This window comes from Monodon monoceros, unplaced genomic scaffold, assembly GCF_005190385.1.
Source record: "Monodon monoceros isolate NGI ecotype Baffin Bay Population unplaced genomic scaffold, NGI_Narwhal_1 Super_Scaffold_5, whole genome shotgun sequence".
Classification (NCBI taxonomy): Eukaryota; Metazoa; Chordata; class Mammalia; order Artiodactyla; family Monodontidae; genus Monodon; species Monodon monoceros.
The window spans coordinates 1,380,660-1,408,063 of record NW_021703782.1 but is presented as its reverse complement, the minus strand read 5'-3'; the positions used below and the strand labels follow the sequence as shown (position 1 = coordinate 1,408,063).

Below are 27,404 nucleotides of genomic sequence, written 5' to 3'. Positions count from 1 at the left end.
AGAATTCTTAGTTCAAAACATTTTCCTCTCAGAACTTTGAAAGTATTCTTTTCTTTTATCAAGACATCCAGTAATGCTCTCATTTTGATGTGTTGTATCTGTGTGCCAGGTACTATTTTAATCCATTTGTATGCACCAGCTCATACTTTTAAATGGCTTGCAAACACAGCCAGGGGGAGTAATATGATTGTCCGATGAGTGGATGAGTGAAGTGAGACAGAGAACGTAACTTACCTCAACTGTAGTATGTTCACAACTGGGGTGAGAAGCCCAGCGTCCTGCTGGCAGCGCCCATGTTCTCTCTGCTCACATCTGCCTTACACCTCTTTGTGGTGCTTTCGTCTTTCTCTGTATTCCTGGAGCTCTTCGGTTTTCACAAGCTGTGTGTAAGCATGGTTTTCTCTTTTGCCATTATTTCTGCTCAGTGCTTGGAAAACCTTTTCAATCTAAAAAAGTATATTTTTCTTTAACTCTGGCCTAATATTGTTATGCTAACTATTATATCTTTGATTACTTTTAATTTATCCCCACCCCACTTTGCAATCGTACTTCTCTGTGACTGGAATTACTGTGAAATGGACTTAGAACTTGTTGATCTCTCCTCCATATTTTAGTAATTTTTCTATTTTCCATCTCTTTGATTTTCTCTTCTCTCCTCTAAGAAATTTCCTGGATTTTAACCCCTAGATCCGCTAACTTGAAATTTCAGCATGCCCATTCCATTGTTCTGTGCATAAATTATTTTTCTGAAATTGTATTTAAAATTTTTATGAGCGTTTACTTTTTTTGTTTTGCTGTAGCAACCTGTTACTATTTTATTAGTTAATGTCACTGTCATTATTGAGAACTCTAACTGGAGTTTTTTTTTTTTTAAGGACTGTTCTGTCCTTGAATCATGTTTGTTCTTCTGGCTTCGTATTTTTTTTTTTTTTCTTCCCCCTTAAATGTCGAGCGATTCTAATGTTTTATACATATTCACTCGTGGTTATTATGATAGGTAGCTGGTTTTATTTTACTTAGCATGTTTCTCCCTAACATGAGAGAGAACTGAGCGTAATGATTGTGGATTCTGTGTGATGTTTAGGTGAGAACCAGTTTGGGGTAAAGTTTAATATGGAAAGCTTCCTGTGAGGGTTGGGGAACAGGCCGGGAGTCCCTTACCTGTCAGATGAAGGAGGCTTTATTCTGCCAACATAGCTGTGGTTGAAAATCTGCCCAGTGCCCAGCATGCACTCATGTCCCATTAGTCGTTGTTAGTTAATTTCAAAACCTGTATTATCTCTTTCAGTTTATGTGCATTATATTTTCAAATGAAGGTGTTGGGACGTAATTTGTTTGGAGCTCACTGCTTAACACATGAACTATTAGGTATTCATTTTATCTTAGGAGTACGATTTAAAAAAAAAAAGTCCTGAGACGTTAAGGGCACCCGTGAACCTCTGGGATGCTGTGATTTAACCCATCTCATCTCGTGTGTCTGATACTGTCTTTCCTGATGCTGCGTCTCTCTGTCCGAGCGACTTCATCCACACCGGTGGCCTCACTTAACCATAATACTGAAACTGCTTTCACACTGAGGTCTAGCCCAGACCTCGTGTTTGATCTCTAGACCTGCACATTTAATTACTTACAGGACATATCCCATAGGAAGTCGAACCCAGGCTGACCACAAATGAACTTAGGATCTTTCCCTGACGTTGGCCGTATCCCAAGGTTTCCAGCCCAGGGAGCAGCCTCGCCTTGCATGCGATTGCATCAGGTGGAATCCCAAGGGGCTCCTCTTCTCTATCCGTAGCTGATCCATTACCTCATCATGTCAAACTCACCTTCTGAGTATCTGAGATGAACATGTGCCTCAAACTACTGTCCAGCTACACTGCATGCAGCTACTCCCATTGCTCTAGAACAGTGGCTTTCTCTCCGCCTCACTAGTGGGGTCTTTGCTTCACCCCATCTATTCTCTGTACTGCAGCCAGTGTAATCTTCCAAGATGGCACAGTCAATCACATTACTCCCTGCTTAAAATCCATCAGTGGATTTTAGGATGACAAACATGCGATCAGAGGCTCTGCATGACTTTGTGTTTCTGCGCTCCAGCGCGGCTGGCTTCTTCTCAGGACCTAGAACCATCCACACACACTTTCCTGCCACAAGGCTTTTGCGCCAGGTGTTCTGGGTTCTCTCTGCCTGCAGTGCTACCCACCCCACCCCTTTGTTTAATTAATTCTCGTCTTATCCTTCAGAACTCAGCTCAAGCATTGCTTCTTTAGGGAAGTTTCCACTGACCTTTTGACTTTGTCACATTTGCAACGTTCCATTGTTCGTATGATTATCTGATTGATAATTATCTTTCCTGGTAAATTTTAAGTTTCGTGGGAACTGACAGCATTTTGACTTTTGTTCATTCTTGTATTCCCAGTGCCTAAAGTTTTGTTTAACACACAGTAGTCATTCAGTACCGTTTGTTGATGGAATAATTCATTTCTAATTTTTCTTTCTTTGTAGGCCTGCCGTTTTCATTAGCATCTGCCACTTAGAGGTACCACAGTAAAGGATATTTGCTATATTTAATATTTTCCATCAGGTTGGAGGCACGTGGCAAGAATGGGTAATTTTCAGTTTCAAATATTTATAAGTTGTAAAATAATGATTCTGCAAGCTACACAGATTTAATAGAATTAACTTTATGACTTTTTTCTTTCTCAAATAATTTGTAAACGATAGCTCTTTTGAAAAGAATTGATTGAAAATAATTCATTCTCTTTCTCTCTTTCTTTTTTTAGGTTTAGAAAAGTACCTGAAGCTTTTGGAGAAAATGTCACAGTTGATTTTGGAGCAGATGGCAGAAGCTGAGTGAGTGTTGTAGTAATAAATCAAGAGATATAAAGCTCTACATCTTATTCCCTGTGTATCGGATTGGCCTTAAAGCGATTATCTACCTTTCATCTATCTATCATCTACCGTCTGTCTATTATCTATCTATCCATCCATCCACATATCTAATCTATTTATCATTTATCTTAGTATATGTATTATAGTATTTTATATATATATATATGAGATTGTTGAACACAGAACTTTTAGAGCTGTTTGATGGTCAGTGGAAACAGTCTTCTCTTGCTTTATTGTCCATGGCTGTCAATGAACCCATCATTTTATGAAAGGATGCGATTTTTTTTTTTCCCGTATTTGAGAGCATTTATTCAATCTTCTCGAAATCATGCTTACAATTTCCATGTATTTTTTTTTTAAACATCTTTATCGGAGTATAATTGCTTTACACTGGTGTGTTAATTTCTGCTTTATAACAAAGTGAATCAGCTATACGTATACATATGTTCGCATGTCTCCTCCCTCTACAGTAATTCTCTTTTTTTAAACATCTTTATTGGAGTATAATTGCTTTACAGTGGTGTGTTAGTTTCTGCTTTATAACAAAGTGAATCAGTTATACATATACATATGTTCCCATGTCTCCTCCCTCTACAGTAATCTCTCTTTTTTTTTAACATCTTTATTGGAGTATAATTGCTTTACAGTGGTGTGTTAGTTTCTGCTTTATAACAAACTGAATCAGTTATACATATACATATGTTCCCATATCTCTTCCCTCTTGCATCTCCTCCCTCCCACCCTCCCTATCCCACCCCTCTAGGTGGTCACTAAGCACGGAGCTGATCTCCCTGTGCTATGCAGCTGCTTCCCACTAGCTCCCTGTTTTACGTTTGATAGTGTATATATGTCCATGCCACTCTCTCGCTTTGTCCCAGCTTACCCTTCCCCCTCCCCGTATCCTCAAGTCCATTCTCTAGTAGGTCTGTGTCTTTATTCTTTATTCCGTCTTGTCCCTAGGTTCTTTATGCCTTTTTGTTTTTTTAGTTTAGATTCCATATATATGTGTTAGCATACGGTATTTGTTTTTCTCTGACTTACTTCACTCTGTATGACAGACTCTAGGTCCATCCACCTCACTACAAATAACTCAGTTTCGTTTCTTTTTATGGCTGAGTAATATGCCATTGTATGTATGTGCCACATCTTCTTTAGAAAGGATGAGATTATGAAGTAGGAAGGTCTATATTCAGATATAGGTGTTCAGTCCCTGAGTCCGGCCCACATTTTGGCCTTAGATAACGTGCTCTGTCTTCGAGCCTCAGTTTCCTTCCCTGTTGAGCGGAGGTGATGCTGATTCCTCCTGTGAAGAACACTCATGCGTGCGGGTGTCTTTGGCAAGTCAGTGTAGAGACCAACGTGAAAGAATTCCTCAGTAAATCAAGCTATTGGTGATAATGATGATGAAAATAATGATAATAAAGCTGCTGCCTTTGGGGCCTGATTTCATCTTCGTGTAACTTTTCATTTTCACTGTTTGTATTTTAGTTATGACAGCCTGTTGAATGATTTTGTTGAGTCTGAGTTTTTTCTGATTGACGGAGACTCACTGCTGATGACATACATCTGTGAGAAATCCTTGCGGCCTGAACAGGGCCTGCACTTCTTTTACCTGGTTGAATGCTACCTTGTGGATCTAATTAATAAAGGAGGACATTTTGCCGTCGTTTTCTTCAAGGTAATGTGACAGTTGGGTTCTTTTCTATGATTTGAGAACTGAGACTACACTGACATTGTTTTATAAGTAGGTTTTTTTTCTTATTTCAAAGTGAAGTAGATCTATAAAAATTCAGCAAATTTAAAGGGAAGAACAGAAAAAAAAGTGACCCAGGATCCCAGTATTCAGAAATTACTACATTGAGGATTATTATTATTATTTTTATTGGGGTGTAGTTGTTTTACAATGCTGTGTTAGTTTCTGCTGTGCAGTGAAGTAGAGTTCTCTCTGCTATATAGCAGGTTCTCATTAGTTATCTATTTTATACATACTGGTGTATATATATCAATCCCAATTACCCAGTTCTTCCCACTCCCCCCTTTCCCCCCTTGGTGTCCATACGTTTGTTTCTATTTCTTTGTCTCTATTTCTGCCCTGCAAACCGGTTCATCTGTACCATTTTTCTAGGTTCCACATATATGCGTTAATATACGATATTTGTTTTTCTCTTTCTGACTTACTTCACTCTGTATGACAGTCTCTAGGTCCATCCACGTCTCTACAGATGACCCAGTTCAAAAAGAAACATGCACCCCAGTGTTCATTGCAGCACTATTTACAATAGCCAGGTCAACGTAAATGTCCATCACAGACGAATGGAGAAAGAAGATGTGGTACATATACACAGTGGAATATTACTCAGCCATAAAAAGGAATGACATTGGGTCATTTGTAGAGGATTATTTTTTATTTGCCCTCATGGAGCTTTCCTGTGAGGACACACAGGACCCTGGAGGAGGGGGAGGGGTGTCCTCGGAAGCGACTGAGCTGATCTCCGGGTTCTAATCTCCCAACTCCAAGTAGGTCCACCTCTGTCTTCAAGACTCAACAGTTTGTGGGGGCTTCCCTGGTGGCGCAGTGGTTGAGAGTCTGCCTGCTAATGCGGGGGGCATGGGTTCGAGCCCTGGTCTGGGAGGATCCCACATGCCGCGGAGCAACTAGGCCTGTGAGCCACAGCTACTGAGCCTGCGTGTCTGGAGCCTGTGCTCCGCGACGGGAGAGGCCGCGATAGTGAGAGGCCCCCGCGCTGCGATAGTGAGAGGCCCCTGCTTGCCACAACTGGAGAAAGCCCTCGCACAGAAACGAAGACCCCACACAGCAAAAATAAATTAATAAACTCCTACTCCCAGCAACTAAAAAAAACAAAAAAACCAAAAAAAAAACAGTTTGTTTGAGCCCAAAGGTGGATCAGACTCACCAATGTTGCTTCGTTCTTATTTGCTCTGAAGTAAATACATCCAAGGGAAGATACCTGGTCTTCCTTGATTTGAATGTGCATATAACTCATGAAATTTTAACAGTTTCAAATACATGTATGTATCATACCACCACCACCTCCTCATTCTATCCCTAAAGGTAACCAGTGTGTTATTCTTGGAGGTTTTAGTGCATGTCTGTTCAGTTCTTTTGTGATCCATATTATTGTTAGATATTTGAGCCTTGCTGACTGCCTGCGAGCAATGCATGAACTGTGGGCTTTTGATAAAAACCGGTGCTACTTCCGGGTGACCTGGGACTGTCCCTGCAGCGTGATCCACCCCAGCTTTCCCTATGGACGCTTTATAGCTACCATTTGCTTTTACATATTTTTCTTTCCTTTTTCTTTTTGAAGTGAGATTGGAGAGGAGAAGGATTAGAATGGGAAGGGAAAGTGTGAGTTAAAGGGGACAGATGTATTTAAACCCAAATTGTGATTTGTGGCATGTATCTGCAAAATGACAGTCAAGGATCGAGGCTCTATGTTCTGACTATAGAACAGAAGACAACTGTGTTGGAACCTATTCCTTTAATGGCTTTCATGGCGTGTGTTAACCAGCAAAACTAGTAGACGGCGAAATGATGGTTTCAAAATTGTCTACCCCGCAGGATGCTGAACACGTATACAACAGCACCCCTGAATTGCTTCCTCTGAGGACGGCGTTAATTCTCCACCTTCAGCATAATACCAACATTGATGTCCGGACAGACTTTTCTGGGTGCTTCTCACAAGAGTGGAAAAGTTTCTTGGAAGACAGTTACCCATATTTTCTGATCGTCGCCGATGAAAGCCTGAGCCATCTACAAGTACACCTTTTCAACTTTTTAATCATTCAGTCCTGGGCGATGAATGTCAATGCCGTGCTCTTCTCGGGCCAAGCATCCGATGTCCTTCGACTTTACGCGTACTTTATGCCGAGCAAGTACAAACACCAGTTGATTTTCCAGAAGGTAGTGTGCACCTAAAAGACAAACTTTTAGAATTTCACGAAATTTCCTGCATTACTTGACTCAGTTTTATTTCTCCCTCTTTTATGGAAATTGTCATAGGTTTAACAGAGAGGTGTAGAAAAATAGAAACGATAATAATAAAACAAAAATGCAGTCATTTATTGGGCAGTTGTTGTCATAACAATAGTGCTTGGTGCTTCCCATGAGTCATTTTATTTAACCTTCACAGTGACCCTGTGAGGGAGGTGTTAGCGTTGTCTGTGTTTTGCAGATAGATACTTGAACAAATGATCTGCCCATTGTCAATTCCAAATCCAGTAATACAGCCTGGATTTTAAAAGAGGCAGCCTGACCCCAGCACTTCGGTGCTTAAGTGTGGCATGCGGTTCCATCTCCACTTAGGAAGGCCAGACACGCGTCCACATACTGGTGAAATGATGGTGAATATGGTAGCTTTTCATGAGAAAACGATGGTGAAAGTTGATGAAATACAATTTAAAAAAAAAATTAAAAAAAATATTTTGGCTGTACTGCATGGCGCAGAGGATCTTGTTTCCCCGACCAGGGATCCAGCCTGTGCCCCCCGCATCGGAAGCATGGAGTCTTAATCACTGGACCGCCAGGGAGGTCCCTGAAATAAAATGATTTCTTAACATTAAATCATTAATAGAATTTTCAAAGTATTTAGAATTTTAATCCTGTGATCTTATTATTTTGCTGTATTGGTATAATTGGTAATGACTGTATTGAACGTTTGGGAGTTCAAAAATGCTCACCAATTTTAGAAATAAATTTGGTTCCTGTCTAATTTTCACTACTTATAGTGAATTTAGAATGTGAAGACAATTCTATATATCATCAAAATGATCTTTGTGTCAGTTAACATTTTCACTTTTTTGAGTTTAGGGTCACACCCCTTGTGGCACTGGCCACACCTGGATGGTTATCACAAAATCCAATAAGATAGTTTACTTTGCTTTCGTTAGAACCTCAGTCATTAAACTATTTCCAACTCTGGTTGCCTGCTGTGAGCAGGAACAGCCTTGTGTGTGTATTTTTTTTTTTTAATTAAAAAATTATTTTTTGTAGTGACAGGAGGTCCTGTAATCCGTTCATTTCATTTTTTATTCTGTTAGAGCAATTTCTGAATCTGTGTTTGAAGAGTCCCTACAAACTTCCTTGCCAGTCTTTTCTCAGGAAAGACATTTTTTAATGGAGGATTTTATTTCTGGTAAAATAATTTATTTCCTAGTTTATTGAACACTCACCTTAAAGAGGTGATTTCATTGATCAATTTGAGGACTGTGTGAAATGTGTATAAAAATGCCATGCATGTTGATAATGGCTGTTGCTGGTTGTTCATTACCTGGGGAAGGCGGTTATGCTATTCTCTCTGTGTCTCTTTGAATTTTTTTTCTAATAAAATCTAGTGCATTAAATGGGTAAATTGTTTCTTTTTGAGATATTGAAAATGTTCTAAAATTAGAGTATGGCGATGGTTGCGCAACTCTGTAAATTTACCCAAAGCCATTGAATTGTACCCTTAAAGTGAGGGGATTTTGCGTCATGTTAATTATACCTTGATGAAGTTGTTAAAAAATAAAATGGACCTCGACAAAGACAGGCAGGCTTTAAAAGCATTGTTGATGATCTGTAATTACATTAGTGTATTTTTTTTTTAACTTAGAAATATATTGTAACAATATTATCTTCAATATATGATTTTCTTTAGTTGGAAAGTAATGTGATATATTATTTATGACGATTTATGTGACTTGCCTTCCTTTTGCAGAGTGAAAAGCACTTTGAGAATGCTTATAAAACCCTGATTAAGCAATTGAAGGAATGTAGAGTTTTAGCATTAGGACGTCTTTTTGGAAATTTAAAATGGAAAGATATGATGGAAGAGGTACTGAAACTTTTAAAAATCTTTTTATTTGAATGAATTGTTTAATTACTAAAAAATTGCAAACATAGTTCAGAGTTCTCATATACCTCTCACCCAGCTTCCGCCCCCAGTGTTAAGATCTGGTGTAACCAAGGTACGTTTGTCAAACCAGGAAATTAATATCACTATAATAATATTAACAGACAAACATATGAATAACAGACTTTAATACACCACTTTTTCCGATTATCAGAAAAATTATTCACAAATTTTATTTTTACTGGATGCCTAATATTTCTCTAATGCTGAACATTTAAATTGTTTGAAAATTGGCTTTAACAGATAACTTTGTGATGAACATCTTGGAGCATAAATCTTGGTACACATTTTGTATAACTTACCTAACTTACATACCTAGAACTTGCATAGTCAATCAGAAAGTATCAACATACATAATGATAATCATATGTATTGCCAAATAGCTTTGCAGTAACTCTGTGCCTATGTATACTCTGATTTGCAAATATAAGAGAAATGACACGTCACATGATTTCCAGTGCTATTATCCTTAAAATATACTTTGCTAATTTGAAAGTAAAAATATGCTATCTAATTGTCCTTTTTGTTGCTAAAATGGTTGAACACTTTTATTAATATTTGTATTTTGTGAATTATCTGCTCATCTCTTATTAAAGGCTTAGATGTTTTATTGATTTGTAGGAGCTCTTTACATATTTAAACTTGTAATAATTTCATTGAAATACTTATTATGTTCCCATTTTGAATTTTGTTTCTTCCTTTAAACAGAAATGTTTTTGTGTAGTCATATCTATTTTTCTCTTCGGTATGAGTTCTTCTAGTAAGATCATTTATGATTGAAAACATTTTTCTAAATACCACGACATTTTACGATTTCCTTCTGTGACAGGCATGTGAAACTATTTCTCTGCTTAAGCAACTGTGGCCGGAAGGATCTGACATTCGGCAGGTTCTTTGTGTTACTTCCTGCTCCTTGTCTTTGAGTTTATACCATCACTTTTTAGAAAACAGATCGAAGACCACTGATGCTCAGAAAGCTAACATCCAACAGGTATGATAAGTTTACTGTGAAACACCAGTGAAATTTTATTTATTTGATTTTACTGAAACATCTGTTGTGCTGTTAGATGGGTTGGTGTTCTACTCACAGATGTTTCCCTTAGTACATTTTTAGTCAAATGTGTCCAGCCCTCCAGCGGAAGATAAGAAAGTGGCCCTTGGTGAGAGTTTACCCCTTTATGATATTCTGGGCTCTTACATGCCTTGTGCCATTAAGTCTTCACGACAGCAGTTTAAGGGAGGTGCTGTGATCCTTACTGAGGTTCAGAGAGTCCAGGGAACATTCATCAAACCCAAGAATGAAATACAGTGTGGATTGAAACCAGGTCTGTCTGTCTTATCCAAGCTCCACTCTGTCCACTGCCCTGTGCAAGGAGCTTCCTGCTGTCCTGGCTGGACAGATGCTAAAGCCACAACTTCTGTAGGGCTGGCAGAGGCCATTGAGACTCTGTAGACTGGTGTGGGTTTGTTCGCCAACCAACTAGCCATCCCTGTGTGTCTGCACATGTGCACGCATGCACTCAGACACACACGTGTACACGTACTGTGTTGTTTACAGCCTGAGTGCTGGGGAACTCCTGGTTGAAGATTCTTTTGAAAGAGAAACGCAGTTTGGTCTCTTTCTTTCATAGTTTCAGAAACGAACAGGGCTCGTCATCTTTCTCCTGTGTCCTTTAGGTCTGCTTGAATAGTGTCTTTGCCAAATAACGTAGATGGCTAGGCGTGCCATTTTAAATGATCACAAAAGTGATACTAAACCACTTGTCTCTCTGGGGCTTCTCATCGTTCGACCCCGTCTGGCCCTGTGGAGGCACACTGAATGAGCCTCAGTCTGGTTCCAGTGACAGCCCTGCAAACATTGTCTCATCAGGTTAAACATGCCCACTTCTTTACCCTGTTTCCACTTGGGTACGTTTTCAGATTGTACCGGTTTCCTCACCCTGGTAGTTTTCAATATAACCTTTAAAATAGGACGCCTGGGAGAAAAGGGATGGAGCATTTCATGTGTGGCCCCGCCGTGCAGAATCCTGTGAGCTCCTGACGTCATGCGCTGCTGGGTCAGCTCATGTGAAGTTGGGCTCAACTAAGAACACAGGAAGTTGCTTCCTGTAAACTGCTACTAAGCTGGCGGTTCCCTGTCTCTCTTACCCAGCGTGTGTGTTATGTGAAGAAAAGAACTTTTGCAAAAATGCAGAGTGAACGGCGTAAGAGCGTGTGGTTCCTGCCCACGTGGTGCAGCTGCACCTTCTCTGAGGTGCCCAGGCATCAGGTGGTGTCCTGGCCAAGGTCCTCTGACCCACCTTCTTTATTTGATGCAGGTGGAGACGAACTGCCCCACCCTGGAGGGGGTGACAGATTGGTGTAGACTGCACTGTCTCAGCGTGGCATTTCTTCTCCACTTACCTCTTTCCCAAAGAGCATGTACCAGATTCATCACTTCCCACTGGATTAAGGACATTCAGACTTTCTTAACAATGGTAAGTATACTCTTGATTAGTTTATTTTTATTTTTTTATTATTATTTTTTTTTTGCGGTGCGCGGGCCTCTCACTGTTGTGGCCTACCCCGTTGCGGAGCACAGGCTCTGGACGCGCAGGCCCAGCGGCCATGGCTCACGGGCCCAGCCGCTCCGCGGCATGTGGCATCTTCCCAGACCGGGGCACGAACCCGTCCCCCCCGCATCGGCAGTTGGACTCTCAACCACTGCGCCACCAGGGAAGCCCTAGTGGATCAATTTAAATGGACATTTTTTAAGGATCTTGATACTTATAGTCAGAAGGTCCAAGGAAATTGTTTTAGAACCAATCAGTTAGGAAGCTGGTCCACAAATATTTATTTAATGCACGCGCATCGTGTGGATCACAGGAAAAGAAGGTGTTCACCCACCCCGCCCAGCACTTTCACAGAGCTACATTTTGCAGGGAGAGAAAGATAAGGAATTTTTAAAACTACTCCTGCAGGATAGAAACTGCAGGACGCTTTCGAATCTGATACTAAAAAGACTGAACTCAGTCTGAAAAGGATGACTTCTCTTAAGAAATGAGAAGTTAAGTAACCCAAGCCGGTGTGTCGGAGTTAGCAGGTTGGAGGGAGGCTGCACACCAGATTCTAGGAGGTAAAGCAGCCTGTGTGATCGTGCCGAGGATGGTGTGACCGAGTGTCCCTGGATTAGAAAGAACACAGGAAAGGGACAAAGTGGAAGGGACGGGTCGGAGGCAGACCCTGTGGCCCCTTCAGGTGCTGTTAGGAGGGTGGAGACGTAACCTGATGCCAAGCACAGCGAGAGGCAGCTGGATGGTCTCTAGGTCAGTGGCACTTTCATTTCAAAACAGGTGTCTCAGGTGCAGTGCAGAGGGTGCATCAGAGAGGTGAAACGTGGACTCGGGAAGCCAGTTAGGTGACTGTCACCTCCGTGCCTGTAAGTGGTGCTGATGTTGGGGACAAGGGCATGGGCAGAGGGCTGGACAGCAGTGGGCAGTCGATCATGATTTGAGGTGTGGAGTTGACAGGTTTAGTGAGTGAGCGGCGGGGGCAGGGAAGAGTCGGGGGGACAGTCTCCTCTTGAGCCTCCAGGGGGAGGGGAGGGTGCCATGGTCCACGGGACACTGGTGGAGGCCGCCGTGTGTTCAGTTTTGGAAAGAGTGCGTTTGAGGGTCCAAGGACATACCCAGATGGAGGTGCCAGGTGAGCTGTGTTAATACTGGTTTGGAGCTCCGCAGAGTGGGATGCGTTGGATGTAAACATTGGGAGTCATCAGTCCACGGATGTTCATGTAGTGGACGAAATTATGTTGGGAGAGAGATGATAAGAGGGCCCGGGGCAGAGACCCGAGAAAGTCCATCGTGCAGTGGTCCCACATAGGCTGAGGTGCTGGGAAGGAACTGCTGAAATGGACGGAGAGGAGAGAGGGGAACGGATGGCTCGGAGAGACGGGAACCGTGTCTCCAAATGTGGGCGTGGCTAACAGGGTCAGGTGTGTCGAGGGCTGTAGGGGTTGAGGACTGAGCACAGTCCACTGGGTTTGAGGGCACAGGGCTCACTGCTGCTGGGAGTCGAGAGGCAGGTGAGCAGAGTGGTGGGGAGGAAAGCCAGTGTCAGTGATTCAGAGGTGAGTGGGAGGGAAAACTTAACGGTGGAGAGAACTTTCTGTGTAAGAGGCTGAGAATAAGGGAACGGCAAAGGGCAGAGCTGGCACCTGGGTCAGTGGAGAGTGCTTTGCAGCACTATTCACAACAGCCAAGACATAGAATCAACGTAAATATCCATCAACAGAGGAATGGATAAAGAAGATGTGGCACATATGTACAATGGAATATTACTCAGCCCTAAAAATGAATGAAATACTGTTATTTGCAGCAACGTGGATGGACCTAGAGATTGTCATACTGAGTGAAGTAAGTCAGACAGAGAGAGACAAATACCATGTGATATCACTTATATGTGGAATCTAAAAAGATGATACAAATGAACTTATTTACAAAACAGAAACAGACTCACAGACATAGAGTACAATCCTATGGTTACCAGGGTGTGTAAGGGGGGAGGGATAAATTGGGAGATTGGGATTGACATATCCACACTACTCTATATAAAATAGATAACTAATAAGGACCTCTGTGTGGCACAGAGAACTCTACCCGATATTCTGTAATGACGTATACAGGAAAAGAATCTAAAAAAGAGTGGCTGCTCTTTTATATGTATACACTTATATGTATAAGTGAATCACTTTGCTGTACACCTGAAACTAACACAACAGAGTAAATAACTATACTCCAATATAAAATAAAAACTAAGAAAAGTGTGCTTTTAAAATGACAGATGGAGCATGTCTAAATGCTGATCATGGAAACTAAGAGAGGATGGGATGAAAATACAGGGAGAGTCAGGTGAGGCGGGGGGCATGTGGAGGATGCCCTTTTATGGAGGGAGGGGTATGGCCGTTCTTACAGGAGAGAGTGAAGAAAGAATGGTACAGATCGGCCGTGATGGAGGTTGTGGGGTCTGTTTACAGTTCCCGCTTGCTGGTGTGAATTTCCTCTGTGAAGTAGAGACAAAGTCATGTGCTCAAAGTCATGGCGAGGAAGCAGGCCCGGAAGTGTAAGAACAGTGAAATATGTGGGAGATATATACTGGAGGTGGGGAAGAGTAAGCTCTGCTGAGAGGGACATACCACCCTGTCCTGCCTGGTACTTTGGAGGCTTCCCTTGACATATTTGACAAAAGAATTATAGTGGCACCCGTATGTGTTATCATGTACTTTTCCGTGCCCGGTGGGTCCTAACCACATGGCCGCAGGCACAAGGAAGCCAGCTGATGGCATGATATGTACGGAAAGGAACAAGAGAGTTTAGGCGGGGCGGACGCCCTTGGTGGATTTGTACCATTTTATGGAAAAGAAGACAGGAAAAGAGGTTTCCGTATCTTTGCAAGGGGGTGGTGCAATTGCTGGGCTAGGAAACAAAGCACCAGAGACAAGCTACAAGGACCCTATCGTGCAGGGGGAGAGCAGAGGGGCTGCTGACCTGGGGGACCTGGTGTGATCAGTGAAGGAGTGTGATGGCCATTACACAGGGCTGGAAGGATGGGCCGGCGGTGGGCGTGAGGAACCCCTCTTCGGGGCTTGGCAGGCAGACAGACTGTCATTCCCTGGCCCGTCTCTCCCTCTCCTTTACTTCCCATCTTACTGTAAATGCCTGCCATTCTCTGCCTGAAGGTTTGATCTTCTGGGTCTGAAATGCTGGGGTGTAATGCCCCACCGACGGCAGGTGAGGGCTGGGTGCAGGAGACCCCAGCTTCCTTACACGTCGGGGCAGGTAACCCTGAAACGTGCTCTACGCTCTCAGAATTCCCCAGTGGAATTAAGCTCTGGTTGTCCACAGGGGTCATGGGTTGGACAACATGGTCCTTACTGGTTTTCTTTTCTTTCCCGTCTCACTTCTGCATCCCCTCACGGGCGCCTCTTGAGAGCAGTCACAAATTAGTACTTTTCTATAAAGTTGAGGCTCGGAGTCTGCTTCATGGGGGAGCCCAAACCAAGGCAAGGACGGAGAGCAGGTCCTGGTGATGGCAGGCATGGGTATGTTGGGGAGAATGTGACCTGGGTCAGAGGGGTGAGGGGGATCACTGGATACAAGACATTTGAGAAATGTCGATGGTATCGTCTTCTTGGAGGCTGAAGTTATCTGTGGTGCTGGTGAAGCTGCGCCAGGCAGGAAAGTCATCGTTATTTGGGTACGTGGGGGACCTAGGAGCTTCCAGATGGAGCAGACGGATGGCGGCAGGCTTTTGGGCCGGGGTAGGAGGATAGATCGGAAGTGACGAGAGCACCCCCTCTTCTCCATCCTGTGGTCAAGCCATGCATGGAGCCAGGTGGCAGGGGAGGTGCTTGTTCATCGGGAAAGGCCGCGATCTGCACTGTGGTCCCCTCTTCCTCACTTTTCCATCCTCAGCAGACAGGTGTGTCAGAACCATGCAAAAAGGAATTATTCAGGGCTTCTTAGCCTTTTTGTTCTGGGGCCCCTGTGGCTATCTGATGAATGCTATGGCCCCTTCCTCAGAATAATATAAATGCCTCAAATAAGGTTCTTAGGGAAATCAGTTATGGTGAAATACTGTTATCAAAATATTATACCTGTATCGTTTGTGATATAGTAACACATGTGCTTCTTTGTTACTACATTAGATAATCAGATAAATACCGTACTTTCAATGGATGGTGAGTGTCAACAATATCTCGATATGTTTGCAGTGCTTATAATGCAAACATCTGTGATCCCTACTGGTGCCCAATCCCAGCTACTGCCTGGGAGGGACGGTATTTTGTCTGGGTTTGCAATGGAAGAAAATACAAATTTGGCCACAGGTTAGCAAAAATAAAAATGTAATTTTCTGACCCAAGTTCATGGACTCCCCGAATTCTATCAGGTGAAGAACGTCTGTGAAAACCTCTTTTCTGCACTACCTCTCCCTCATAAGCCTGGCCTCCGGCTAGACTGGCAGGTGCCCTTACTTTGGGGATTGGAAAAACAAAAGCCAAATTCCTGGCTTTTAAAAGAATAATACAGTAAGTTCCCTTCACGTTTCGAACTTTCAAAGATGTGAACGTGTGTTTGCACGTCCAGTCACGTAAGTTAGTTCATGTGTCTGGCATGCATTGTCCTGTGCATGGTTCCTCTACAAGTGGTTGTGCTTTTGTGCACTTTACTATCCTGTGTTTGTTTTTTATGTATTCTTTGTGTGAAAAGTATTATAAATCTATGACAGTACATACTATATAGCCGACTGTGTTAGTTGGGTACCTAGGCTAACTTTGTTGGACTTACGAACAAATTGGACTGATGAACAAGCTCTTGGAATAGAACTCGTTCGTATGTAGGGGACTTGCTGTACATTGATCCAGGTATAACAAATATTATTGAAAAGACAACTGTCTTCTGCCCCCACTGTGCCTCCCTCCCCCTTCCCATAGAGTGTCCGTGAATGAGGAGGGGACCCCGTTGGAGAATAAGTGAAGGGTCCCCTGCGTGGGGTGGGCAGCGTGATGGAGTCCGCCCTGAGGTTTCGGGCTCTGTGACAGAGAGTACCTGTTGGCAGCATGGAGACTGGGAGACGGTGGCCTCACTGAGAGACCTGGGGCCGCGTGTGCCAGATGACTGGTCTAGAAAATGCAGTTGGCGTCTGGGCATGAAGGATGGAGATGTGGCCCCTGTGCTCTCGGGTGGGAGGGCATCTGAGGTCCTCAGGCCCCAGGTGAGTCCCGCTGGCTGATGAGGGTGCGGAGGTGGGCCTCTGGGCTTGAGGGTCCTCAGAAGGCAGGCGAGATGAGTGGGAAATGTCGTGGCAAGTCCCTCAGCATCTCAGGGCTGTCTTTGGTAGACATGAGCTCCAGGGGACCCAGTGGAAGCCAGCGAGCAGCCAGTCTCCGTCCAAGGGGCTGGGTCTGTGGCCTGAGCAGAACCCAGGAGAGTCCTGTCCACCTGGGACCGCATCTTGAGCGGAGGGCACCCTCTTCCAACTGAGACGAGGCGACCCCTGTGTAAACGCCCCTGTTGGGGTCTGGCTCGGGGGATGCAGTGCAGACCCTGGAGGGGATTGACCTGAGGGTGACTGAGAAGTGATGGGTTGGACTAGTTCTGCTGGTGGTGCATAGACTGTATTTACTGTAACAGCTGACAGAGGTGTCGGGTCAGCAACTGCAGCTCAGGTGCAGACAAGTCCGTCGATGCGTACCTGGGTCATACTTGTGAACATTCACAACTGCTCTGACAGAAGTTTTAAACGGTTTTGTGAGGTGGTGGACACAGTATCATGGGGGTTGCTGACGCCCGAGTGAAAGCATTTTCCTGCGTCCCAGGTCCCACTGGGGAGCTTTGCTCTAGGCGTTTTTGGTTCTGTCAGGCAGAGGCAGACTGTGGCTAATTAAAAGGTTTATGAAGACTCTATTCCTTGTTCCCATTTAATTCACTTTAGACATTTTAATATAAGTCATGCCAGTTTAATACACTGAGCCTATTGATACAGCATGTCAGATCCTGAAATAACACATTATAGCATCGATAATATTGTGCTCTGTTGTAATTTTTTTTCTGAGAAATACTTAATTTTTGGTCAACTTTATTGAGGTTGAATTACATGTGCTCAACTATTGAATAGTATGAATGTGTTAACTGTGTTGATTTACAGATTTAAAGGAATGCTCTGAATGTATACTTTTCATTTATAGAGAGTTTTATAAACAATTTCTTATGTACAGTGAGCACGAGTTGAAAAGAACGTTATAAAATCTTTCTGCCTTATGGAATGTTCTAAGATGGCCCTGCAGGACATTCCTTGTGGCTTTGGCTGGTAGAAGACATCACCTTTAATTAGGATGGCGTGGACTGCTGGATGTGGTGGGAGGGCCTACCGTTTATTCTGTGTGTGTCCTTGACCTCTATTGCCTCACTCAGACACATCACTCCTCCTCTGTCCTCATTTTACTAATGAAAACTTGAGCTCAGAAGGGCTGCGGGGCCCATTAGCACAGCTAATAAGTGACCAAGCCGAGGTCCACCTTCATCTCTGCCCAGCTTCCCAGTCTGTGCCCTTCCTCATCTTCTCCTCTCCCGACGTGGGGAGGGCTGACTGTCACCTGGGTGAGCCCCCCCTTGATCTGTCTTCACCACTCTCCATGCTTCACTTTGGTAGCACCTGGGAGCTAGAAGCCTAAGTTCGTAACATAATTTCAGCCTCTGAAATGTTCACAGTGAAGGGCATATCCTCAGGCTTCTGGGGAAGGTAGCTCAGGACGTGGAAGAGAGAGTTTCATGTTGGCTCAAATCTTGACACTTGGGGATGACATGGAGGTACCTCTCAGATGAAGTGGCTCCAGTGAGGAAGCTTTGGTGTCCTGTTTTCGCATATTTCTGTTTACTCAGCGGTGTTATGGGAAAGGTTCTGTGGCCCGGGGGTGGGGACAGCCCTTACATGGCAGTGGTACCCAAAGTACAGCTCCCTGACCAATAGCATTCTAAGAACAGGTTAGAAATGCAGTTTCTTGGGCTCCGCCCAGACCTACTGGATCAGCCTCTGGGGATGCTGCCTAGCAAGCTGTCTTCTCTTTTTTTTTTTCTTTTTTCTTCTTCTTTTTTTTTTTTTTTTTGGCTGTACGCGGGCCTCTCACTGTTGTGGCCTCTCCCGTTGCGGAGCACAGGCCCCGGACGCGTAGGCCCAGCGACCATGGCTCACGGGCTCAGCCGCTCTACGGCATGTGGGATCTTTCTGGACCGGGGCACGAACCCGCGTCCCCTGCATCGGCAGGCGGACTCCCAACCACTGCGCCACCAGGGAAGCCCTGTCTTCTCTTTAATAATCTTTCCAGGGGAGGTTTTGCAGCAGTTTGAGGACCACAGCTTTATGGCCCTGAAGAGAGCTCGTTCGTGTTTTATTTGTAGGTAAAACTCCACCCTAGGTACCGGGTTCCTGATTCTTTGATACCTGTGACCTCATCAGGAACCCTATCCAGCCATCCTCAGTCACCTGGTTAGAGCTGGGCCGTCCAGGGTAGGAGCCAATCGCCACACTTGGGTATTAGGCACTTGAAACGTGCCTAAGTCTAAAAGAGACATCAGATTTCATAACCTTCGTGTGAAAAGCGTGTAAACTATTCTGTGAATATTTTTATATTGATTACACATTGAAATGACAATATTTTGGGTATGTTGGGTTGAATAAAATAAAATGAATTTCAGCTTTTTTTTAATGTGAAAAATGTTTAAGAAACATATGGAAGTTTAAGGTAACGTATGCAGCTTGCCTGCGTTCCACTTCTATTGGATAACGCTGTTAAAGTTCCATATCCATATAGATAAAGAGATTATTCACAAGGGAGAGCCTGGGTGTGTTATCGTGTGTGGAGCAGAGAAGACTTCGTTTTTCCCTCTCAACCCAGCTCCCCAAACTCGAACGCTGACTAAAGGGATGACCAGGTTTGTGCGCTGCGGTTGCTTGAGTCGCGGTTGCCCTGTTCTGAGCTCAGTGCTGCCGCTGAAGACATTCTGCCCGTGACAGGCGGGAACACAGCTGCCCAGGGATGTAGGTGGATGGGGATCTTTGTGAAGGATCCCCTAAACGATCAAATGCTCTTTTTTTAAATGCTGTTTTGACCTGAAAGTAACATTGGAAGCATTAAACCCTGAGAAAAGAACAGAGGCACATTTGAAAGCAGAAGTATTTCTCTAGTCCTGTATCTGTGGGAGAAAAGTTGTAAGAGTCAAGTACGGATTTCTGTGACTGGGAATAAGGACTATGCTGAATCATGCTTGGTCAGCCTGATTTTATTTTAACTTTAAATCTTTCAAGGTGTGACGCATTCATTATGACCCAGCCTGGAAGGGCTCACGTCCGTAAGAATGGAAAAGCCCAGCCCCACTTGCCTTTCAGTTGGATTATTGAGATGTTTGAAGTCTTCTAGGTTCTTGCTAATGTAAAAATTGTCACTAACTTGGTTTTTATTTCCAATTTCAGAAAAAGTGGTGTGAATACTTCATCCTAAGTAATATAGATGTTTTTGAATTTTGGAATCTGGATTTAACTCACCTTTCCGACTTAAGTGATGAGCTTTTATTGAAGAATATAGCATTTTACTATGAAAATGAGAGTGTTCAAGGTACCACGCTAGTATCTTATAATAATTATGCCTTTACCCAGAGATAAACATTATAAAGGATTTAAAGCTTCAAAATTATTTTCCTGTACTTGCAACGTATAGCAGTCATTTTCTTTCAGATATTTATTTATGCGTGTATATAAGTTTTACTTAGTTGCAATCAGAGTGAATGTTGTATTTAAAAATATTTTTAACTTGATATTACTCCACAAGTATTTTTGGAAAAAATACGTCTTTGGGAACTTGGCATTTCTAGATAATTTTAACAGGTGAATTTTTCAGTTAAATATACACAGAACATTTTTCAGAATATTTACTCTAATTAATGTAATCATGTACTACTATTAGATATTTAGGGAATTTTAAGTTTTTCCAAAGATAAAGCTGATTTATATATTTGTTGTATATAACTAATTTTTCTTTCTTTAAATAATTTTATTAGAAGAAATCTTCTGCTGTTTATTTGTAGTCAAAGAAAAATAAAAGACATTTTAAGAGAACTAAAACTGATTGAGCATTATTGAAGCTTCTTTGACCTCTAAGATTTGGTTCCTACATATTGCAAGTGTTAGAATGAGTTAGCTACAAATAAATTTAGCAATCCTCTACAAACTTTCTCATTTTTGAAAAATCGTAGTTTTATTCTGTTTTATTGATTATAAAGTTATGTGTGACATAACATTTTTTGTTACCTTGAAGAATAGTTAGATATTCACCATCTGTTATTGTTAGTTAAGGCAGTTATAATGTTAATAGTTATCAAATAGGGAAACAGGATAAACTTTAAAGTCTCCAGCCCCACAGTCAACACTAGGGACCGTTTGGCTCTAGGTTCAGTGTGGCACTCACAGAAAATTTCACTGTTTGACAAGTGTTTCAGAGCTCTGTGAATTTAGTTAAAATGTGTGCTTCTGTGTATGTGTGAATGACTTTCAGTGTTTACTACTTTGAACTCATGTAGGGCTACATTTGAATTTGGGAAATGGCATTATGAAAGATTATGAACATCTCTGGGATACTGTATCAAAGTTGGTCACAAAGTTTGATGTTGGAAAGCCATTTCCTCTGAGAACAGAACAATTTCCTTTTCTTAAAAAGGATCCATCACCAATCAAAGGTAATAAATCTCTAAATTAATTTGAAATAAAAGCATCGTTCCTCTGAAAATGTTTTGAAAGCACCAGTAACTAAATGTTGCAAGTATAAGTAGTTTTCAGGTACTATGCATTTAAAATGACCTATACTGTCACATCCTTGGGGAGATAATCCTTTGAGTATAATTTTGAACAGTGATATGTTTTCCTTGTAACTGACGTTGTTGCCAATTTTTAAGAAAGCCGGTGACTTCCATTTCTATCAATCTGAAGTGTAGATCAAGTGAAAAATCTCTTGTGCGTAATGATGGAAAAGTTAGATAAGAGACACCAAACACCTTTTTACAAAATCGTAAGTAAGCTCAAAACAATAGGAGGGAAATTCCACGAGCCAAACATGAAGGGAGAGACTGATCTCTGGGTCACTCTGAGAATTTCTAATTGTAGGTCTGCCCTCCTAAGAATCTGGGTTTCAGTGTACTCAATCAGCAGAGTCAAGACAACTCTAAGCCGGAAAATAACCTTCAAGCGATCAAAGGAATCTGGCGTGTTCTCTGTAGAGGAACATCCTCATATACCTTGATTTTACAGGGCTTCTCTGCCACATACGAGTGCACATGCAAATGTATAAACAGCAGAGAAATAAGCCCCCGGACAAACAGTAAGCTGCAAAACGAGAACTCTTAAGTATTTCAGATTTTGTAATTATCACAAGTAGAATATACTATATGTGTGTTTAAAAATGCTTGAAGAAATAAAATGTGAAATTTGAAACGTGAAAAACAAAATGATAGAAAACATCTTCACATTTTAAAATATTCAAAGTTGTAGAAATGAAAAGACTGTCAATGGATAGGTTCAAAAGCTGATTGGATTTGGCTAAAGAGAGAACTTGTGAGCTAGAAATAGATCAAAAGAACTACAGGTACAATAGTGATGAACACATTACATACCTTAAATTTACACAGGGTTATATGTCAGTTATATCTCAAGCTGGAGAAATTTTAAAAGAACCGGAAAACAAACAAAAGAAATAGAGATAAAAAATGACAAAATACATGTTAAAAGACATGGAAGACAGAATGAAGCTGTCTAATCTTTCATTCATTTGGAGATTTGGAAGGAGAGGCCAAGCCAGTGTAGATTGGGCCATATTTGACGAGACCGTGGCTGGCGTTTGCCTGGACGATGAAAGACAGGGATTTGCGCACTCAGGGCATGTGATGAGTCCCGAGCGGGACAAAGCAAACGTATGCACATGCACACGCACATGCACAAATATACACACTAGGCACGATGCAGTGGGATTAGAGAATGTAAAAAATAAATATCTTAAAACGACCAGAGTTACTTACAAAGGAACAAAAATTAGTCTCTAATAATAGACTTTCCCAAATATCATTATAGAAGTCAGAACATAATGAAATCATGTTATTCTTAAAATACAGTTTTAAGAAATGAGTAGCTTAGACATTTTTCAAAATACAAACGCTGATTTATCAATCATCCTGTCGTCACTGGAGACATTTCTATATCATGAATTTCAGGAAGAATAAAATGACCCCAGGTGGAAAGTGACAAAGAAAGCTAAGGGATGTATATGTATAACTGATTCACTTTGTTATAAAGCAAACTAACACACCATTGTAAAGCAGTTATACCCCAATAAAGATGTTAAAATTAAAAAAAAAAAAGAAGAAAGCTAAGGGGGGTTGGGGACGTATTGATACAAGTGTATTTTTCAGAGTACAGAGGAAGAATATATATCCCCTTTCATTATGTCAGAATGAGTTCCACCAGACAAAGACGCTTGAGAGCAAGGAGTTGATTGTTCCCAGGAAGATCCAATAAGGGAGTGCTTAGGTAATACCAGGAAGAAAACATAGTCGGTGCAGGCTGTGTTAATGCGTAGGTTTCCACGTGGGCAACTACAGGTAAGTTTTACTGGGAATCCTAGAACTGTGTGCAAACCACTTTGGAGATGTCTTACCCAAAGAGCAAGGTAGCTGGGGTATTTACCTTGTGAGTTTCGTCAAGTCTCGGGGGGCATGAAATCCTTAGGACTCTGGCTGCGCCCAAGGCTGTAAGAAGAAAGCGCTCAGGGAGAGTTGTAGGGACTCATAGGAAGGTTTCAGGCAAACGCAGGAACGGTGGACGTCAAGGAAATACCGAGCAGAGCAATTGCAGCTCACCTAGAATTATGAACCAGACACTGGATAAAGGGGCATTTGTTAGCCAGCTGTTGTATATCCGATCAGTATGTGACGTGTGATATCCATCTATCATATGTAGGTGTACATGGGCATAACATCAAGGAGGATGTAAGAGAAGACTAATGATATAATTTCATTGACATCTGTATTTTCCCCCTACTTCTTTTTTATTTTTATAAAAGCATATATGAGATTTCTGAGTGAGACTTCCATATTTAAATTCCTTGTTTCATAATAGGAAATAAGAAAAGGAACAAACATTTGAAATAGGAAACATAGGTGTTTTTCTGTCAGTGTATCTGTTCATCCATCCATCTGTCCATCCGTCTATCTATCCTTCTATCTACCTACCTACATGCCTAATTGCTGCCTATTTCTTTATATTCTGCCGTGTTCCAGAATGTTTTAATGTGGAAAATAGCTTTATGGGAAGGGCTAGAATTGATTAACGTAAATAAATAAGATCAATGAAACATGATGTTTTTTTAAATGTGAAATTTTAGAAAATGATATGTAACATTGCTGTATGAAAGTTTCACAGTTGACCTTGTCGTACTACTTTTTTACAGATACCTCCAAGGAAAAGATGGCTAATTTGGGTTTTATTCCAGTGTCATGTCAGGTGGTTGATAAGTTTGCCGGGGACATTTTGAAAGATTTGCCTTTCCTAACGAGGTATGGGAGCCCCTGGGTGGAATGGATGAATGACTCATTAGAGCTTTTACAAAGTTGGACAGATTATTTATAAAGAGGTTATATTAGATGTAACCTGTGTTTGTAACACATAATGAGTTTAGTTTCAAGCTTACCAATGTCTTGTGATCCTAACTAGCTTAAAAATCAACATAGTTTTAACCTTAGAGTAAAATCATTCCAGCTGCGTGTTTGTAATTAATGAATGAGTGGATGAATATTTGTTGATGTCGATGGCACGAGATATGGGGTGGATTCTGGGTTCTGAAGCCCCATTAAACTGCTCTTTGGATTCTATCACCCACATTCTATCTCGGAAAGAGGAAAAGCGGCTATGATTTTTAAAAAAAATTTTTTTTAAATGAGATCTATGCTGTGCTGTATTTGGAGGCACGCAGTTTAAAATGTGCCTATATTTCTTTTCATCTCATAGCGATGATCCTATTGTAACTTCACTGGTCAAGCAGAAAGAATTTGATGAGCTTGTGCACTGGCATTCCCACAGACCCCTTAGTGATGATTATGACAGGACAAAGGGTCAGTCTGATGGTGAGTTCTGCGATTCTGGTGAAATACCTTAAAATCGATTTCACTTTCTGCCTTTTATGTTACAATGAAAAATTATTCTGTTTCTTGGATAACAATAATGTACAAGATATGTAGATATATGTCAGTAAAGAGGGTGAGGAAAGAGCCCCACTTTGCTGACCGTCATGTGTACAGGGGCACACAGCTGTCTTAGGAGCAAGTGCACAGAGATGGCATTTGTCCCACAAAAGTTAGAAGCTGTTTTAAGCTAAGGCAGTTTATAGTTTAAGACATCTGTGTGCTCCTTGATGGCAGAAATATTGAGGCTATAGGCTTGCAAGCAGTTGCAGCCGCTTTCACGTCACCCATAACAAGGGCAGCAGCTTACCCACCTTCACGCTCGGGATGGAGGCTGTGGCACCCCTGAGAGCAAGTTAGCCGAGACTGACTTAGGGACCCTTTTCCCCGGCTCATCCCTTGTCTTCTTTTGTCTACCCCATGCTCACCCCCACCCTGCTTCCAGTGGACAGAACTTACCTTCAGAAGAACCTCAGAGTGGACCTAGTAAGCATGTTCCCACGGAACACTTCCCAGCCTGCTGTTAGAAACAACCACTAATATCCTGAAAAATACAAAGGAGTTTTTAGATCAATCATTAACATCCTTCGGAGCCATCTGATTTACATATGTAGATACAGATATAGAAAAATCAGCCTGCTTAACAATCCCTTGAAGTGAGTGCTGTAGTTTTCTCTGGGGATGGGAGTAAGTCATACCTTGAGTGTTGGGATTTCCTATGTCATTGGAGTTTTCCACAGTGAGTCTTTCTGAGCTGCCAAGTTCTTGGGTCTGTGGCCATGGTCTGGAGTAAGGATTTTTCTGTCAAGTGATACAAGAAGCCATGATACCCTCGATGGACATCTTCCTGATTTGGCCTTAACCTTCCCCCTTCTTTTTCTTTAAATTAATTAATTTATTTATATTTTTGGCTGCATTGGGTCTTAGTTGCTGCGTGCGGGCTTTCTCTAGTTGCGGCGAGCGGGGGCTAGTCTTCGTTGTGGTGCACGGGATTCTCACTGTGGTGGCTTCTCTTGTTGCAGAGTGTGGGCTTCAGTAGCTGTGGCACGTGGGCTCAGTAGTTGTGGCTCGCAGGCTCTAGAGCACAGGCTCAGTAGTTGTGGCACACGGGCTTAGTTGCTCCGCAGCACGTGGGATCTTCCCAGACCAGGGCTTGAACCCATGTCCCCTGCATTGGCAGTGGATTCTCAACCACTGCGCTACCAGGGAAGCCCTACCTTCCCCCTTCTTAACTTCATTCACAGGGCACAAAACAGAAGTAATGCCCAGAATCTGTCATTCTTTGCAGCATCTTGATATTTGCTTTGAGAGGTGTACAATAAAAGAGTGTTTTGTCCCTTGCATCCTTGAAATAAAGTAAGGAATCATTCTGTGGACAAGAGATGGTGTGATTTAAGATTCCTTCTTTAACAAAAGTCATCAGCCTAAGTTACTGTTCCAAACTAAAAAGAAAAGTGCATGTGTGTGTGGGATGGTGTGAAGGATTAGTGAGAACGCTGTTGAAAATATGTAGTAGTGTTGCATTTTAAGCCTTTTCTTTTCCAGAAAAATCTAGAGATCCTCGTCATCTTAGATCTGTGCAAATGTATCATCGTTTTCAACAATTTTATGGGAAGTCATTAGAATCAGTCTCTTCAAAATTTGTTGTACCTCAAGCTGTCAAGCCAAGGAAGAATTTCTGTGAACCCAAGAGCAAAAAGATACAGGTAGGTTATATTCATTCTATCAATTTTTTCTTTTACTTTTCATTGTCCTTTATTGTTATTTGTTCAATCCCTTTGATAGTTGCTTTCCATGCTACGTTTTTAGAAAAGTAAAGGGATGGGAAAGATACTCCATGCAAATGGAAACCAAAAGAAAGCAGGGGTAGCTATACCTATACCATAGAAAACAGACTTTAATACAAAGACTGTAATAAGGGAGATAGAAGGTCATTATATAATGATAAAGCTGAAAACCTGAAAGCTTTTTCTCTAAGATCAGGAACAAGACAAGGATGCCCAGTCTCACCACATGTATTCAACATAGGACTGGAAGTTTTAGCCAGAGCAGTTAGGCAAGTAAAAGAAATAAAAGGCATCTACATTGGAAAGGAAGAAGTAACACTGCCTGTTTGCAGATGACATTATATTATATAAAAACCCCACCAAAAAACTGTCAGAACTAATAAATGAATTCAGTAAAGTCACAGGATACAAAATCAATATACAAAAACCTGTTGTGTTTCTATACACTGATGATGAACTATCAGGAGCAGAAATTAAGAAAACAATCCCAATTACAATTGCATCAAAGAGAATAAAATACCTAGGAATAAATTTAACCAAGGAGGTTACAGTACATTGAAAACTACAAGACAGTGATGAAAGAAATTGAAGAGGATACAAATAAATGGAAAGATATTCTGCGCTCATGGATTGGAAGGAAGAATATTGTTAAAATGTCCTCACTGCCCAGTGCAATCTGTAGATTTAATGCAATCCCTATCAAAATTCCAATGGCATTTTCCACAGAAATAGAGCAAACAATCCTAAAATTTGTATGGAGCCATAAAACACCCTGAATAGCCAAAACAATCTTCAGGAAAAAGAACAAATCTACAGGCATCACACTCCCTGATTTCAAGCTATATTACAAAGTTATAGTAATCAAAACAGTATGGTATTGGCATAAAAACAGGTACATGGGTCAGTGGAACAGAATAGAGAGCCCAGAAATAAACTCAAGCATGTATGGTCAATTAATTTATGACAAAGGAGGTAAGAATATACAATGGAGAAAAGACAGCCTCTTCAATAAATGGTGTTGGGAAACCTGGACAGCTACATGCAGAAGAACGAGGCTT

General features: G+C 41.8%; 1 protein-coding gene across 3 annotated transcripts in view; it reads left to right on the top strand.

Annotated features, from left to right (window-relative positions):
* Window positions 1–27,404, top strand: part of DDX60 (DExD/H-box helicase 60) — a 64,989-nt gene that overhangs the window by 3,058 nt on the left and 34,527 nt on the right. For all 3 annotated transcript variants that reach the window (XR_003790662.1, XR_003790663.1, XM_029201707.1), the window contains exons 2-13: window positions 2,506–2,608; window positions 2,784–2,853; window positions 4,381–4,570; window positions 6,476–6,817; window positions 8,610–8,726; window positions 9,634–9,795; window positions 11,123–11,281; window positions 19,812–19,953; window positions 20,915–21,070; window positions 23,830–23,935; window positions 24,387–24,502; window positions 26,105–26,265. Coding sequence is in view for 1 of the 3 variants with exons in the window: in XM_029201707.1 (XP_029057540.1) it covers window positions 2,605–2,608; window positions 2,784–2,853; window positions 4,381–4,570; window positions 6,476–6,817; window positions 8,610–8,726; window positions 9,634–9,795; window positions 11,123–11,281; window positions 19,812–19,953; window positions 20,915–21,070; window positions 23,830–23,935; window positions 24,387–24,502; window positions 26,105–26,265 (1,725 nt within the window). In the remaining 2 variants the exon portion in view is untranslated. The remainder of the gene's footprint in view (window positions 1–2,505; window positions 2,609–2,783; window positions 2,854–4,380; window positions 4,571–6,475; window positions 6,818–8,609; window positions 8,727–9,633; window positions 9,796–11,122; window positions 11,282–19,811; window positions 19,954–20,914; window positions 21,071–23,829; window positions 23,936–24,386; window positions 24,503–26,104; window positions 26,266–27,404) is intronic.